General features: G+C 42.8%; 4 protein-coding genes across 4 annotated transcripts; 2 read left to right on the top strand and 2 right to left on the bottom strand.

Moving 5' to 3' along the window:
• Positions 1 to 1,025: 1,025 nt before the first annotated feature.
• On the top strand, positions 1,026 to 2,352 carry Bfra_011662 (uncharacterized protein; the record flags this gene model as incomplete). The annotated part of the gene is made up of 5 exons (XM_037341988.1): positions 1,026 to 1,107; positions 1,169 to 1,199; positions 1,257 to 1,376; positions 1,446 to 1,875; positions 2,029 to 2,352. The coding sequence occupies 5 exons, from the start codon at positions 1,026 to 1,028 to the stop codon at positions 2,350 to 2,352; spliced, it is 987 nt and encodes a 328-aa protein (XP_037188068.1).
• A 4,227-nt stretch (positions 2,353 to 6,579) lies between these two features.
• On the bottom strand, positions 6,580 to 9,665 carry Bfra_011661 (putative hect-domain-containing protein; the record flags this gene model as incomplete). Its single annotated transcript, XM_037341987.1, is given in 5 exon segments — positions 6,580 to 6,776; positions 6,835 to 6,984; positions 7,036 to 7,993; positions 8,011 to 8,366; positions 8,402 to 9,665. 5 exon segments carry the CDS (start codon positions 9,663 to 9,665, stop codon positions 6,580 to 6,582), a joined length of 2,925 nt encoding a protein of 974 aa, XP_037188067.1.
• Positions 9,666 to 9,729: 64 nt separating this feature from the next.
• On the bottom strand, positions 9,730 to 12,715 carry Bfra_011660 (putative hect-domain-containing protein; the record flags this gene model as incomplete). Its single annotated transcript, XM_037341986.1, has 4 exons — positions 9,730 to 11,214; positions 11,265 to 11,905; positions 11,977 to 12,419; positions 12,588 to 12,715. 4 exons carry the CDS (start codon positions 12,713 to 12,715, stop codon positions 9,730 to 9,732), a joined length of 2,697 nt encoding a protein of 898 aa, XP_037188066.1.
• Positions 12,716 to 15,911: 3,196 nt separating this feature from the next.
• On the top strand, positions 15,912 to 16,823 carry Bfra_011659 (putative nicotinamide mononucleotide adenylyl transferase protein; the record flags this gene model as incomplete). Its single annotated transcript, XM_037341985.1, has 2 exons — positions 15,912 to 16,192; positions 16,238 to 16,823. The coding sequence occupies 2 exons, from the start codon at positions 15,912 to 15,914 to the stop codon at positions 16,821 to 16,823; spliced, it is 867 nt and encodes a 288-aa protein (XP_037188065.1).
• Between the last annotated feature and the right edge of the window lie 627 nt (positions 16,824 to 17,450).

Genomic DNA, 17,450 nt, shown 5'->3' with positions numbered 1-17,450 from the left:
TCAAAATGATGCTACGATTATGCCTCCCGTGAAAGCCTTTAGCATATCATACAAACTCATCTCGTAAACAACCTAGCTGAAACAATTTTCCAGGGGTTGAGGTGCCAACTGTTGACTAGAAGATGTATGTGATTCTATAGCGTGGGTTGGTACCTGCAAAAAGTGGCTGTCCCTTTTAGCTTGGCGAGCTCGGCTCAAAACAAGTCGTCTACGGGGATCATTTGAGTATTATGATTGAAATGAGCACAATTCAAATACCTTAACGAGGAACGATCGGAGGGCAAGTCTGATGCCAGCAGCCGCGGCAATTCCAGCTCCAATAGACTTGATAATGAGAGGTGCTCAAAACGTTCCAAAATTACACACCGCTCTGGCAGAATCACTCACAAGCCACTCTTTCCAACTGTTGATGTTCAGCAGGCTCTTCTCAAATAATTAAGGGCACCAAAGATTGATAGAACGCATCTAGCCAATTATTTTTGCTACCTATATAATACACCAAGTAAATCACATAGGTACCTCTCACTTTCAAATCCACAGTGTAGTTGGTTCCAGACTCTATTACCTATTCAGAGGATCTGTAGTAGCGGAGAGGTAGTTGTTGGACGCTTACAGCATGTGTGTGTGGTAACCAATAGATATCCAACCGCATATTGTTTCGCACCTTGCAGCCGCTTTTACCACCAGTCTCTATACCCTGATACCTGTGTATCTTACTTGCAACTGTTGGTCGAAACACTCGATGACCTGTCCATTACAGTTGAGGCATAGCAGCTTCCTGTTCGAAATCTTACGGACTGTTGGAGTGTCATTGACCTCGTGAGCCATCATTGCATATTTCAAGTCGAGAGAGAAAGAATTCACTTAAAAATTGTTTGTATAACTGTCGAGACAGCTCTGCGCCGTTGATACATCATTGCCTCCGAAAACATCCCATCATTTTGTTGATAAGACTGTATTTAGTTTGAAGTTCGAAAATTACCAGCTAGCCTAGAAATTTCAGACAATTGACAGATTTATTCACGATGTATCGGCTCTTCCCATATCTTTTCGCCTGCAGTCCAGCTGCATTGGCTGGATTTGTATGGGCTTCCTCGAACGATTTTCGTCAGTCATACTCTTCGTGTGTATAAACATTTCCAAACTAACATTTTATTGACCTTCTTAGCAATCGGTATTGGTCTTGGAATAGACTATCTGTCAGTAAATTTCATTCGTTGGAATATCATCATTTGCTGTTGCTGACTTTGAACTAGCACCTCAGCATACATTACCGAAAGTGATGATTTCGTAATGGTGGCCAAAGTCAATACCACACAAGATTGGAAGAACTATACCTCTTCCAAGCCTCGCTATCGGGGTTATGGCGATAAACAGTATGTCTAGAGGGAACAACTCATCTGTGTTGAATCTTTGCCCTGTCTGGTTTAACTAACGAAGCTCAGCGAAAAAGAGATATATTCGGACTCGGAACTAAAAGAACTGTTCAACGTAACACTATCGGCCATTCAGAAAGCAACTGAAACCAAACTCAATAGACCGATTGAAGTACTCGGCATTACATATCTTGACGTGATGATTGGAGATCTCAATAATCTACTAGACGTCGCAATTGAGCTTTTGCCTGGCATGAAAGACGGCTCGCAATTACGGCATTATCTCCATAGCATGCGACTAGGATATCGCCTCAATACTGCAGGAGCCCTTGGATACCCGGCAGGAACTGACATTGACCAAGAGTCCAATCTTCTGTTACATTTCGATTATCAGGATAGTTGTCTTGAGGTCTCAATGACCGATGGAGGGACGAAGATAAGTTTGGTGGAACAAAGGTTCAAAATTCCCGACTTTGGTGGCGTGGGACAAATTTCTTCTGTAAGAACATCTTTTTAAGGTCCATGAAGCAAAAAATACGACGAAACGGTCAGGTGCTCGTTTATTTAAGCTCCCCTAAGGTTTATCAATCATCATGTTTTTGCTGAGAGCAACGTTGGATATCTGCGAATCGAGGCTAATGATGTATTACAGCCCGAGAAACTTGAATATCTTGCAACCCGGCTAAAATACTTTGTTAGAATACCACTATCAGATTCTCAACCACCAGAGCTCACAGAGTTTAGACGCATCGTCTTCAGTGGCGACGCGCCCGCATCAGAATTTCAAAAAATTCGCAAAACAATCATAAAAGTTATCCCGGATTTTGCTGATAGATTCAGCGAGGGCATCGACCCTGCATGGGTCAGTGCAGTAGGGGCGGCAAGAAGAGCCAGGGAATATATGTTGAATCCACCGGACTGGGACCATGAGTTCCAGGATCAAGTCTATGGGGACGAGTCGCATGATGAGTTATGAGGATTCGAGAGGTTAATCTAGGCGCTCTACTGGAGTTAAAGTGTACTGATTTTATCAAATACAAGATCAAGGTTGATGAAAAATATTAGATCTGGTATATATTTACATGCACAGTGAGGGTTCCTCCCCATTTAATGATGCTCAATAGACATTCAATACTACTCTCATTCAATGGTGCTATTACTGTCCAATTTCTATTTGGGGAAATACTCTTACAAATAGCCGCTCTCGCAATTGAATACATTTCTCAATCATATTAGTCCCACCCAAACATACGCAAATGTGTATCAGCTTAATCTTAAGGTCTGAATGGTTCTTTTGGAGACAATTTTCCACTGGACTGGTGCTATTCTCACTTTTTGCATTGGGAAAAATATTCCCGACGTTCCTGGAAATCAATCCAGATGCACCTTGAATTTCTAGAGCAGTCTTGAATCACCAATATATGATTCACTAGATTAAGTTCATGCTTCAGGCACCTGTAGAATACTCGAACTCCAGACTTTACATCTACATACAGAAAGAAAGAGGGCCGTAAAGTCGTAGAGCCGTAGAGCTCTAGCGCTTTCAATGGTGTTTTGAAACTCTTATATATGCATAATATTCTCGCTCAGTTTGATAGATTCTGATTGTCAATAGTCACAACAAAAACTTTACACAACTGAGAAACGTATCATCAAGTTATCTCTAAAGTTATACCAAAGTCTCCAAATATTTTATTCTCAGAAGATATCTGTCCAAATAGACGCCAACATGGCAACCGATCCATCAATAAAGACAAAACATCCTCGGGTCAAATTTTCGTTGGAAGAAGCTTACACAATTTACAGTCAGCTGCTTGACAATCTCACCAATGATCTCAATACTTTTAAACTGTCGGAGTCCACAACTGTTATTGAGTCAGAAAATAAACGTACCAGATAGAGCAGTGAGAACACCAGTCTGCTCGAAAACTTGCCTCTCGAACTCATCATTAAGATTCTCAGAGTTGCCTACACCACGGAGTCTCATCGTGAGACTCTCCCAATGTGCACACTCAAGATCAAGACTGAGAACCAAGGAGGTGGCATTAGACATTGTTCGGAATATCCACGTCAAGCCCAAGGGAAGAGAAACGAGATCCAGACATACCGAGCTCTGATGATGACATGTGCTAGTTTCCGCAATATCATCGACACCACAAATATTCTCTTCAAAGACAACACATCTGAATTTTGTTCATTTGAGGAATTGATCATCTTGAAATATCTCACTGCCAAGCAACGTAATGCTATTAAATCAATCTACTTGACCGAAAAAACACACAACTCTGTGATAGTGATCCCGGTGTTCTCCAGCTCCAGGAAGAGGGTACTCTCACTCCCCAGCGTTTGTGAGATGTAGAAGCCGAATACTACACTCTTGGCAGCTGTCATGGTCTGCGAAATTTATACATCAATATCGACCGACGCAAGGATGTTTTCTTCAGCTTCACTGAGCCAAATGAGACATTCCCAATTATCTTGATGGCAGGTTGTGAGAACCTCGATGCTTTGCATTCTATCAGCGGTCTTCAAAACTTTCATTTAGCGACTTCCAATCACCAACGACACCCACAGTCCGGCGGTTCTCCATGCTGTTTCAAAGGAAAGTGCTTGGATGAAACCAACTACTTCTACGCCAAGGTGGGCATTCGCGAGCTGTATTTCGTCGAAGAGTACAAGCGAAGTTGGCATTAGAGAATGGATCTGTTAGAACAGGAAGGTAAGATAACTTTCTGATCATCTAATCGAATACATTTCGACATACATGCTATTAATCTCCTGCACATCAACCACAACTTACATTTATGAATTATACTCTACACTACTTGCAAAAAATTTACTAACTCCTCCATTCTAACAGTACGAGATATTGTCACACGACCCCGTCTAGAATCTGCATAACTTTATCAACGTTTTCTGATCATCGAGAATCAGTAGTTCTCATATGAGCCCAGTCGATTGAGTTTACAGAGAATTGCCAACTAGAAATTATCTGAGATGAACAAAAACCAATAACCTGCTCTCATTAATGGCCCACTAATGCTTTGCCAACAATCAACAGCCTGATAACCTCCTCACTTCTTAATCTAACCTATTCATTCAAGCAATTTTCGCGCTCAGAATAAGTGTTTAGAAGATGCAGCTAGTATAGAAATAATCCTAATCTTTTTCATCACCTGGTCATATGAATCTTTACATGAACGACACAACATGTGATAATAATAGAGCTCCAAACTTAATACAACGGCCATTTCAAGTGATATTATGATCCTCCAACATCATATATAACAAACCCGCGCGAAAAAAGACTTTACTATCACACCGAGTATATCTCCTAATATAGTGGCTTTGAGATTATATCCGCTATATTAGATAATCATCAACATGTAACCATAAATTTTCAGAATGTGGTTATTATAGAACTGTATATAGATATCTTGATATGACAAGCAATATAGTAATATAAATGTGATGTAATATGATACAATAATGCAATTTTATATAACTATTATTTTAGAATCATTAGATAACAAATGCCATCTCGCCCCCTAAGCCCTGATTAAACCACACTTCCCTTTTCAACACCAAACTATTTCACATAGATTATCACCCAGTAATCTCCCTCAATTCAAACGAGCCCTAAACAACGCCACAACAGCCCCTAACCATCCACTAGCTCCCCGCCCTAGCTCTTCCATTTCATACCACTCATTAATATCAAATCATCTCTCCAAGCCACCTAGATATATATTCCCTTATTATCTATCCCCTTTCCCCACCCCAGGGTTAGCCCTACCTACCTACCTAGACTGTACATCGCTAATTCAAACGACTATTCCTAGGTACTTAGATACCAACTAATCGGTATTTATCAACACTACAATCATGAGCTTAACATTAGTAACCTATCATTAACACCACACGCACCAGCCGAACATCAATAACCTCTCACAATCCAGGAACCTCAAAACCTTAACTTTCAAACCTCCTCTTTTCTCCTTCCTCTCTCCTGGCGCCCCTTGCGTCCTTCCTTCCTTCCCCTCCTCCATCCTCAAAAATATCCCCTTCAATCTTCAATCTTCCACCCCCAAATCCCCAAATCCACAACATCCCTAAACCTCACCCACTAAACTCAATAAGCTCCATACCTACCTGCCTACCCGCGTACCTACCTACCCACATCACACCCCCCTTCTCCCTCCAAATCCCCATCCCATCCCCATCCCCAGACCTCCATAAACCGAACTCAAATTTCCTTCCTTAAGAAAGAATTAAATAAATTAAAAGAATAACGATAATAACCTCATCTACCAACATTTTATGTATCGGGACCTCAACTAGCACATGCCAGTTCAGATCCTTTTACTCTTCACACATGGCGATTTGAGATGCTAGGCCCGAGAATCAAAAATAATACCCAGGGTTCTTAGGCGGGTTTTTCTATTCATCAATTCGTACCAAGAGAAAGCGAATACATCAATCAATCTCATCATAAGGTTGTCCTTAGGATTCCATATATTAGTAGTCAGGGTCTTATTAATAATAACAATGTCGTCGAATAGCTAGCTTGCAAATACATCTAGTCTCTCGACACCAGTAGTATTTAAATTACAAAGCTGTTATTGAACATATCTCCTTCTCATAATCACATACAACACACACACTCACATTCACATCCTAGTCACACTCATTACTCAAAACCGTAATAATCTAGAGTGGATCAATTCGTCTACCTAATTTCTAATCTCAAGACTAGTGTTTGCAAAGTAGTATTTGTAGAAGTAAGGCTACCTAATAAAAAGCTAAAATCCCATCCCATCCTGTTCACCAGTCCATTCCAGTCATATTTGCAAACCATTCCCCTTCAAGTTCCGGACAGGAGAAACCGGTTTACAAACTATGCGCCCAAACGACCCACCCATGCAATTTGACTCCTTTCTCTCTTCTTTAACTTCCATTACAAAAAAGTAAGTAGATAGAAGGTATGAAGAAGAAAATGAATCTGGCTGATGAAAAAAAGAAACAATTGCAAAAAATAGCTCGTGAATACATACGGGTTTGGCTCAAAAGTAAGCAAAACCAACCAAATCCCCCAATTTTTGTTCATCCTCCAATGAGAATAAATACCCGAAAATCTTATTTCATGTTTGACCAGACCTAATGCATGCCAGTTTCAGTTCAATTTTCGCTATTAAAATGCGCCTTATGACAGATGGAAAGCTCCCTGTCCTTCCCTAATGGCAGTACTCATACGTCGTCGCATGACATCCAAGTCAGTATAATCGGGCAGTTTGAGATAGTTGACACATGTCATGACACTTGGTAAGTAGTCATCAGAAGAGTAGGGTGGTTCACTAGGTTTGCAAACCACAGTGAACATTGGTGTAAGACTCTTGAAGCCTGTAATAAATTAGCTATCAGTTGTCGTAAAAATAGGATACATGCATATATAACTTACCACCAATGGGAAGTTTTGGGCTTCCAGTAGTGAATTGAAGGAAGTCCCGACGATCTGGCAGACTGAGCTCACTCATTGTCTGGAGCAGGTTCTTCACACTCTTGCTGTCCATATGGAAGCCGTGGTCTGCTTTGATAGAATCGGTCAAAGCTATACGCATGTTAGTGTTATTATCATACAATCAAAGGGGATTAAACATACTTTCAAGAGACCAATCCTCTTCAACTCTACCAAACAACATAACCAACTCATCCGGAGTGAAGGCCCTCAAAGCAGAATATGGGAAGACTTGAGTGAAGCCTTCACGGAATGCATCGATTTGTTTTTGAACACCACTTCCCAAAGTCATATCAATAACTTTCTCAAGGTAGAGATCAACGTTGTCAATAGTGACAGAGATTGAAGAGCCGTCGGGAAGAAGATCAATCGCATATCCAGGAAGTGTGAAGTCCAGACTGAGATCTTCGATCTTAGCCCCATCAATTTCCAAAGCTTCTGTAGCAAGGACTTTCTGAGTAGCTGTCAAACTCGAGTCCTCAGCAATAGCCTTCTTTGCAACAGAGAACTTCTTTATCATCTTGAGGGACTTGGCCAATTGAGGGTCGACAGTTTTGACCGTACCCAGAGAGGGAGTCACAGGATTTGATTCGTCGCCAATGCGGAAAAATGTGGGATTGAAAGAAACGTCGATAATGCGAGAGTCGATCATGGACCTAGAAACGAACTTGCCGAGCATCTTGAAAAGGTGCAAAATTCTCTTTCCATTCTCATTCAATGATTGTTCTTCGCTCATAGGTGCTGGAAAAAGGCCTCGGACACCAAATGCATACTCATCGGTATCGTTATCGTTCTCGCGCCAAAGCTTGAGTTTCTTCTTGGAGAACTCTTTCGAAACCGAAGAATAAAATTCAAGTGTTGGCCCGAGACCAGTTCCAACCTCTTCAAAGTACTCGACCTCCAGGATACTTTGGGATGCACCATAAAGCTCCATAACTTTCAAGGCTGATTCCAAAATCTTCGATCTAGATATCCGGACTTTCTGGCGTTGAAGCCTACCTAGGAAAGGACGTTCATCGCGATGACGGTCTCGGCGGGATTCGTCAGCAGATTGGGCATTCTGCCATCTAGTCATTGAACGAGCATAGCCAAAAGATGTTGACTGCAGGAATAGATGACGTGTCTCGAAAGGAAACAAGAACGGGTAAAGTCGAGCAAGATCTTCGCTCCAAGTTGGAAGACAATTACTGGCAACCACAAGGGTTCCTCAAGTTGCCTGTTCAACTTTGCAGTGAGCTTAGTGTTCACAAACTGTGACAAAGGCTCCGCATTTAATTTCAAAGCATCCTTATTATCAGCCAAAACGTCATCTAGGTTGGCATTGAGAGCGTGTAGGATGTTAAGTAATCGAAGGATTGAGGATGTTGCAGGATGCTTATCTAGCGATGCGGGAATACCAGATGCCGTAGTTTCTGTACTGGCCTCTGATGCCCGAGAGAGAGAGCTAGGCTCTGGAGGGGCGGCCCTGGAACACGCTTGAATTTAATGGGGTGAATCGCGGACCAAACACTTCGACTTGATTGATCTTCCACCGTGTTGGCCATGGTATGAACAGCGCGGTAGATGGTAGTATCATTAGCAATTACTTTGCCATCCAAACTGAACTCAATGTGCCAATCTGACGGAACAGCTTGGATCGCAGCTGCATAAGACATAGGTCTGGACGATGTGGTTGGTGTGGACAATGCCTCTTGAGCAGCAGCTGCCTGGAGTGCAGAGCTACTGCGGGAAGTGCTTGGTAAAGATTGTGATGGGGTCGCAACTCTTGTACCATCTTCTTTACGGGCTGTGACCTTGCCACCTGCAGCGACCTCAAGATTTACAGCTGTAGGATCAACAGCGGGATCCTCTTCCATTTCTTCTTCCATATCACCGACAATGGCGTCCAATGCAGAGCTATCTTCTAACTCCTCATCCTCACTCATCTGTCGCTCATCAGCACACTCGAGAGCCGTAGCAAGGGCATCCTCTTCTTGCATGGGTGGTGGAGGTGGGGGAGGTGGATCAGTCTGAGCTCCCGAACGCCGAGCCGAACGCCGAGCAGGTTTATCTACTGGTGTGCTCGAGGTCGATTGGTCGGCCGATGCAGGCGTTGGGGCAGGACCAGACTTTGATTTTGCCCTACGAGAAGTGCGAGGGGTAGATGCGGTTGGATTTGCGGCGGCTGCGGCGGCGGCGAGACGTGCCTGGGCATTGGGAATACCGGCATATGGATTGGGTAAGCCGGCTGCAGCAAGAGCAGCTAACGCACCAGAAAGGCCATCTCTAGCTCTAGGTGGCCGAGGACGATCAGACAAGCTGATTCTGGGACGAAGGTAATCATCCAAAGCTTTGAAAGTAGCGATGGCATGAATAGAAACCATAATGTTTCGGTACGATCTTGGAATTTCGGAGTCCTCATCAGCTACCAGCTTGAGACGAATTTGTTTAGCAAGCATCGATGCAGCACTACTCCTATTTCCTTCAAAGCTATTTGAATGAACGGTAACTACTTCAAAATGTTCTGAGCGGCTCAACAAATCTTGTAATTTGTGGATAAGAAGACCAAATGGAGTTGCAGGCATATCTGCTCCAGTGATTGACTTCTTAGTAAGAGTTTGGCCCATGAAGACTTCGAGAAACGCAGATCTAGCATCATTGGCCAGCTGCTCGTCGGGATTATTGAAAACTTCCAATAGAACTTGGACTATTTCGGAATTCAATAATTCGGCACTCGTAACACTTTGTAAAACATCACCATCAAAATATGATGCCAGTGTGGTAAAAAGCTCCATTCCATTGCCGGGCCTTGATGCAGATAGAAATTTCTGATGTCCGAAGCGAGAGATTGTAAACTCGTCAAGATTTGATCGCCTTCTTCTTCATGGCCTTACTATTCTTCTCGTTCTCATGAATGTCAAGGAACTTTTGGGCGCGGGCGGCAATGATATGCACCATAGTCTTTGGATCTGATGATGCATGTCGATGAAGACCATCCAATGACATTGTAGAGCCACGAGAGCTAACTGGAGAAGCTGTTACATCATCTTGTAAATCATCGTTATGTCCGATATCATTATCCATTTCGTCCTCGTTATTCTCGTTGTCTTCGTTGTCTTCATCTGACGAGTTGTGATCTTCGTTACGAGCCTCTCCATTTTTACCCGCCTTTTCAGAGATTTTACGATCTGCATCGGCTTGCGTGGTAGCAGGCTTAGACTCGATTGTTTCCGCAGACGGGTGTTTGTTTTCAGTCTTGGTTTCCTCGATAGTGGCTAGCTTAGTGATTTCAGCAATTACTCCCTCTCTGTAAAATTGGTAACGATATATGTCTTCGAGGCTGACTAGAAGAAGCTCCGTAGCTTGAAGTGCCGAGACCACTAAGCTAGGGTGGTCTTGTTGCGAGAGAATTGCAGCTAAAAATGATGCATATGGAACTGATCTTAAAGCCTCCATCAAAATATCTTTGTCAAGATTAGAAAGCATTCTGAGCTGAGCGTTGAGAACCTTTTGGCGAACGTGGAGATTGACGGTGCTAGAGAACGCATCCGTTAAGGTTGGAAAGAGAATGATCGCAAATCTCTTGACCTCTTCTCTACAGCCCTCCAAAAGTTCAATACGAATCTCGTTTGCGGACTTTTTTCTTGAACCAGATGATACATTTGTTGCTCCCGATGGAGATTCGGTGTCAATATCGTCATCGAACATTGAATTGCCACTTCGTGGAATTCCAGGTAAAAGCTCACATATAACATTCAGAGTCTCAATAACCTGTTCTCGTGGTCTGTGGATCAAGGCTTGCATGATCACAACGCTGTCAATCTTTGATGCTACGTCTTCTGTGGCGCTGGGTGGCGAAACACCAGTCAAAATTTGATATAATGTTTCAACAACGTTCATTTTGAAAAGTTCGGCGGACAGTTTAGGACTCGCCTTTGCTGTGAAAGCAAGAACGCGAAGAAACTGTGTATGAATATTAGCGCCAATAAGATTGGTAGATCCAGGGAGCAAAAGACGAAGAATGACTCGTAGTAAATCGGGGCTGACGAGCTCCTCAAGCTTGCTTGGATGGTACCTGAAGCTCTCCACAATGCGAGTTACACAGAGTGAGCCCTGCTCAACGACTTTCTGATCGTTAGAATTGAAAACGCTTAGTAAATTGGGCATAACATCCTTGACTACGTTGAATGAATCCTCTGGAATATTTCTGCAGCAATTTGCAGCAGTAGTGACCGCAGTTCTTTGTGTGTTTGTGTTATGGAAGTCAAGATTTGTTAGACAACCTGTCAATCCTCCCTCGCGGACGATTGATGCTGGATATTCAATAGATATTTTTTCCAAGGTCTAAAGTAAAAGTCAGTATTTGAAGCAGAAATCTAAGGCGAAGCACTTACACTCAAAGCCTGTTCAGCTATATCAATGAAAGTTAATTCTAAAATGCTTTGGCAGAGAACTGGGACGGCGCCACCGTAGACAACGTTAGCAGTGCTTGCAGGTAAAGCTTCCATCAAATTGGCAATGCATCGACAGGCAAGGAGCATTATCTCAGGATTTGCCTCCCCAAATCCGAAGTCAGCAGGTTGCATCAAAACCACCAGTTCTTTGACAAAGGCATCCGGAGAAAAGTGACCGGACAGATTGTCTTCGGTAGAAACAAGTAGTATCTCAGAAAGTTCTTGTAAAGCTATCAATTGAATGGATGGGTCATCTTTTTGCTTCAATTGTGTCAAAATGTCGCGCAGTCGAGAGGAAACTCCAGACATCATGCCACTCAAAGCTCGCAGAGTGCTGGATAACCCATGAGGTGGTCCGCCAGGTCCACCGAAGCCGCCGAATGGATCGTCATCGTCATCATCACCGCCATCGTAGTCTCGAGGAATATCATCGTCATCGTTGTCATCGCTGGGATCATCGTCATCGAGTGGATGTGGGGGAGGCTTATCATCTGCATCGTTCATTGTAGTGTCTGCATCCTTAGCAGCAGTGGCGGATTTCTTCGACTTTTTACTTGAGCTTGGGGTGCTGCTGGAGGCGTCTGCTTGAGAGAGTATTAGCAACTTTCCACTAGATCGACTTGAATATGCATTTTCAATAGATCTGGCCCACCTTTCTTGTTATTTCTATTAGACTTGCGCCTGGAGGAACTAGCAGCCGTATTTGATGGTTCATTGGAAGGACCAGCAGAATCACTGTATATATTGTTAGATACTAGACCATGCTCCGAATGGACCTTGACTTTCCTGTGACTAGACATAACCGCAGGAGCTTTTGCGTTCTTTCGACGAGAAGATGCGGCAGAAGCAGGAGCGGGTGTTGGAACTTCGGGTTCTGAGACCTTCTGACGCTTCGAACGCTTGGATGGAGTTGCCTTTGTGGGTTCAGGTTCTAGAGCGGGACTTGGTTCCCGCACAGTAGCTTTACGCTTTCGTGATGGGGCTGAAGAACGACCTGGCGGAGCTACTGCTGCAGTTGCTGCAGTCGCAGAAGCAGAGGAACCGGCCGATGATTCTGAAGAGTTGGCAGCTTGCCGCGCGGATGATCGTGTAATTCTGGAAGACATGAGTATTGGCTCTTGAATAATAACCTCTTAATCCATTCAACCATCGACAACTGGTGATTGACAGTCGCAAGTAGTTGAAAATGATTTAATGATTAAGAAGAAATTGTTGACGAGGAAGAAACGCAGGTAAAAGACAAAGGTAAAGGTGGTTGTGTACCTGGGAGTAAATGAAGAAGATGAAGAGATGGAAGTCGCAGTGGAGAGTGGTCTTGATATTTCTGGACCGTTATCGTTAAATGATGTCGACTCTTGTGGCCTTTCAATATGACTCGTACCCTTTGCCATTAATCCATCAGTTCGGTTTCTAATATAGAAGTCGCCAGTAGTTTCTTTCGAATTTGGTTTTCCTTCTAAATATCGTTTGTAGAGAAATTATCAACTTCCTTTTTTTTTTGGAAGAAGTGGTGGTGGTTGACTTTCCTTTCAAGGAGTTTGGTAGTGGTGTGGTGGTGGTGTGTGGTGGTGTGTATTGCTTGCAAGAGGAGCCTTGTGTTCTATCTAAGCAAGTACCTATGTACGTTGTAGTGTGGGTGGAGACTAGCATTTATTTATTAGTTGAGCTCGAAAATTTAGCGGAGTGAAGCTACGGTACGGTATACAGGTTATCAGCGTCAATACTCATTAATGAACACAGCACTCGATTATATTGAATGATAATTTCAGGAATATATGATGAGGTGGAGATAATTCAATTAAGATCAACATTCATGACTGCCAATTGTATTGGCGAGGGAAGGTTCAAACAATTACACAAGTATAAGTTGAAGTTGTCCATACAATTCCTATTTCAACGCTTTCAAATCACACCTATGTAGGTGGGCAATAAAGAGATTCCTTTCATTCCAAACAGATGTTTCTAGCATGATAACTCTGAGAACTTGCTTCTCTACATGTTGTTGTATTGCATACCAATTCATTATTTACTTTTGTTCCATTTATAATGAACAGAATGATTGACATGGGCGCTGGAGGGGAACATGTTTCATTATTCGACTACCTACCTAGATAAACACATAATCTACATGTGTTGAGTGGTTTGAATAGGATTCATTCTCTCCCTATTCTACTAAACAACAGAATTTATACCAAATACTAACAAGCATTCCAGACTGATACTGGAAGAAGGCATATGTCCGTTCAAAAATCCGTTCTTTTCGAGGCGGCATTTTGGAAGATACGTGTTGTCTATGTCTCCTTCGTCATATTGAGCAAAGCGATCTCCTATCAGAAAGTTTATTTATCAATATATGGCTTCTTTCTCGAGCCCAGCGAGCTATGGGGGCTTGGGGGCTTGCCCCCATTCTATTTGGATCCGGTGATGAAGATCAATGAAGAAGATGGATAGATGTATAACATACTATGCAGATTGAGTGTTCAACTCAAGCTGGCCGATATCTAAGATCTTCGTTCTACGGAATACATGAGTTAACTTCATCGATATTGGTTGAACGAAACTTTTGTATAGGAGACAATATCCAATATCATAGATGTCTCTTGATATCACGATGCCACCTCCGTATCTTGCATAGCTACGTACAGCTTCATTATAGGTTATCAGACCTTTCACAATCTTTGAACACTATGGACAACTCATCTGTACCAGAGATCAGTTCCACACACCTTCCATTCGTATCCTGGATACTCGAATCGATTGATATCACTTCCAACATACACCAAGAATATTATTGATGGATATCATATACCCCAATGCTTCTTTGAATCTTTAATTTTCTGGTCCGCATACCGAGAAGTAGAAGCCCACACACAGATGAATCTGTTTGGATATATGTCACCATACCCAAAAGATAGTTGTAGAACAAAACGGTTGCAATTCCTCAATGTACATCCACACAGTCGAAAAAGCCACTTACTCTTTTGGCCATGAACAGAGAGCTTCGTACGAAGTATAGTAGCGATACCCCCAGTACATTCAACATTTTGACTGTGAAGCAATGAGGACAAATCCTATATCTCCCTGCACGAGACGATGTTGTTCAATTGAGCATATGCGGAGTTACTTTATGCTCCTACACCTACCTCCCATCAGCATCAACATAATTGTGTTCCCTTCAGCAAGAGAAGAGGCAAAGTATCGACCAACAGAGAACTTGATCAAAACTACATGCTCAGCTCGGTACCACGGGTGACGGGTAACATCTCGAGCTCGAACAATTTCGGTTGAGATGGATATATCTTGGGAATTCGGCTTTTCCGGGGCGGTTTCACGGGGTGGAGTGGGTATAACAAGGTGGTGGGGAATTCAGCATCGTTTCTGGTAGGTAGGAAACAAAACACACCCTTCTGGGCTCGGTGCAATGCAATCACGCAAGGTTGAGCAACAGTTGGTGATTGCTAGGGTTGGGAATTTGATTGCTGAATAACTTTACGGCGATGACCGCTTTTCTTAGGTAAATCCCTAGATTAGTTTGGGGATTAATATACCGAACTTATTAGTACAAAGTAGATATGTAGGTATATAATGAATACTCATCAATGTTATCCCAACACCGAGGCTCGACTCGAGTAGATGTACTTCTCTAAGTATCATAGAAATTGCCTCCTAAGCTGACCAAGCCAGACCATGATTTGCGTACTAGCTACCTATGTAGGTATCTGTTAGTCACCCTTATCCCGATCTCTTCATCAACCAGCATTCTGGTAGAGAGGGGTCGAACATTTTGAAACGATTCAAGTTAGATAATCTCTCTTTGATTGGAGCCGAGTGCATTGTGCATTGTGCATTGTGCCTGGAGACTTGCACGAAGGAGAGGAGATAACAGTAGCAAGCAAGCAAGCATTGGCACATAATCCAGACAATCCAGACGATCCAGACCAGCTATCAAATGCTGAGTATGAGTATGGACAGAACTGAATGTTTTACTTCGAAAACCATCACATGCCGAAAACAGCCAGCGATTTATCCGTGAGCACTCTGAAGCAATTTGAAGTTCCCGTCGCGATCGTCTCAATCGATCAACCTGCAATAATAACTCCGTACCTTGTCGTTTGATTACCTCTTTACCTAGCATTTTCTGGGTTCCGGTATATCAAAGCGTAGGGGCGGGGCTTTGCGCATATCTTGAGCCATCCCACTATCTCTGATCTCTGATCTCTGATCTCTGACTCCTCCCTCCAACCGATATTATAAAATTCACTAATCCACCGGACATCGAAAAGTCTTAATTCGGATTCATCACTCACAAATCTATTTAACCTCACAATTTTTATATTTCATCCATTGAACATTAAACATTCACATCAAAGTCCAATAAAATCAGAGACAACGGCGTACTTCATTCTTTGTCGTACTCTGCAAAGAGCGACTGCTAGAAATATCTTCAACTCATCGCAATTCCTTCGCAATCGATCCCTGCTATTCCGAAATTCGTCATCTAGACTTTGCTCTTCACCCAAAATCTCAAGAGTCTTTTCCACTTTTCCTCCAAACAATAACTTACAACCTCCGAATCACCCTCTGAAGATGACTGCCAACCCCGCCGCCCAGGTTATTCCTGCGCAAACTCTCGACAACTACACCTTCCCAACCGATCGCCTAAGACTCACACAAAACCATCCCGAGAAGACTCCCTTAGTATTGGTAGCATGTGGTAGTTTCTCACCTATAACTTACCTTCATTTGCGAATGATGGAGATGGCTGCCGATTATTGCAAGTTCAATACAGAGTTTGAACTCCTTAGTGGTTACTTCTCACCTGTATCCAACTTTTACAAGAAGGCAGGCCTGGCAAGTTCGGAACACCGGTGAGTCTCGAATTTCACATTTGGTTTGGTAAAATTAGCTGACAGGTACAGACTTAACATGTGCGAATTGGCTGTGCAATCATCAAATTGGCTTATGGTGGATCCTTGGGAAGCCTTACAAACAGAATATACCCCGACTGCCCTCGTACTCGATCATGTCGAGCATGAAATAAACAAAGTGATGGGCGGTGCTCTACGACCGGATGGATCCCGAGTACCTGTTCGCATTGCTCTATTAGCTGGAGCTGATCTTATCGAAACAATGAGTATCCCAGGAGTTTGGAGTGAGGCTGATCTTCAACATATTTTGGGACAATATGGTACTTTCATTGTCGAACGTACCGGTACGGATATCGAGGATGCTCTTGCAAGTCTCGAACAATACAAACGCAACATCTATGTCATCCAACAACTTGTCACAAATGATATCAGTAGCACAAAGATTAGACTCTTCTTAAGGAAAGAGATGAGTGTACAGTATTTGTTACCCGCTCCTGTCATCGAGTATATCGAAGAGCATCACCTTTACGAAGAGGATGGTGCATCATCCATTAGCGCAGGCAAATCCAAGGCAGCAGAAGGGTCAGGCCGGGCATCACCTGCAGTGGGAGATTCAAAGCTCAAGAATTAAGGAGGAAATTCATGATGTCGAAAGGATTAGAGCAACAAGAACGACAAGAACGAGTTATGATTATACGAACCAGTTACAACTGGAAAGTCATTCTTTCAGCCAGATAAACACACAATCTGGCTCTCATATCCACGGTTTAACTTCCCAGGAACACTGGCAAAGACCGATTTCATGCATGTTAAAAATTCGATTGGATACCGATTTGGGATAAGGCGGGCATTTGTGCATTTTAGCCGGAGTTTGAGGAGCGTTTTTGGGATACGGTTTAATTTATCTTTTTACAAATACTAGATGACTGGCAATTCATGCCGTCGACAACATAATGTTATGAAGGGCATATAGAATGAGTCTATAGAGCTCCATTATCAGCGTCACCGAACTCTTACCTTGAGCATTGTCTTGCAGCAGCGTGTTCAATCATGTATTTTGATGAGAAATCGTTGACATGAACTTGATGTATAAAACGAAGCAATCTTTGAAAATATAGCAGCCTACAAATCTGCAGCAATATGTAGAGGAAAGTCACCGGCTCACTGCTCGATTAATTATGTAAACGGATGAGTGAGTACCTTGTGAGTTTGTTGGCCATTGTGAAACAAGGATTCAAATGATACGCGAAGCTTTACG

The sequence above is a fragment of the Botrytis fragariae genome (assembly GCF_013461495.1).
Source record: "Botrytis fragariae strain BVB16 chromosome Unknown tig00000251, whole genome shotgun sequence".
In the NCBI taxonomy this organism is placed as follows: Eukaryota; Fungi; Ascomycota; class Leotiomycetes; order Helotiales; family Sclerotiniaceae; genus Botrytis; species Botrytis fragariae.
The sequence above is the reverse complement of the archived record's forward strand: the minus strand, read 5'-3'. Positions and strand labels throughout refer to the sequence as shown.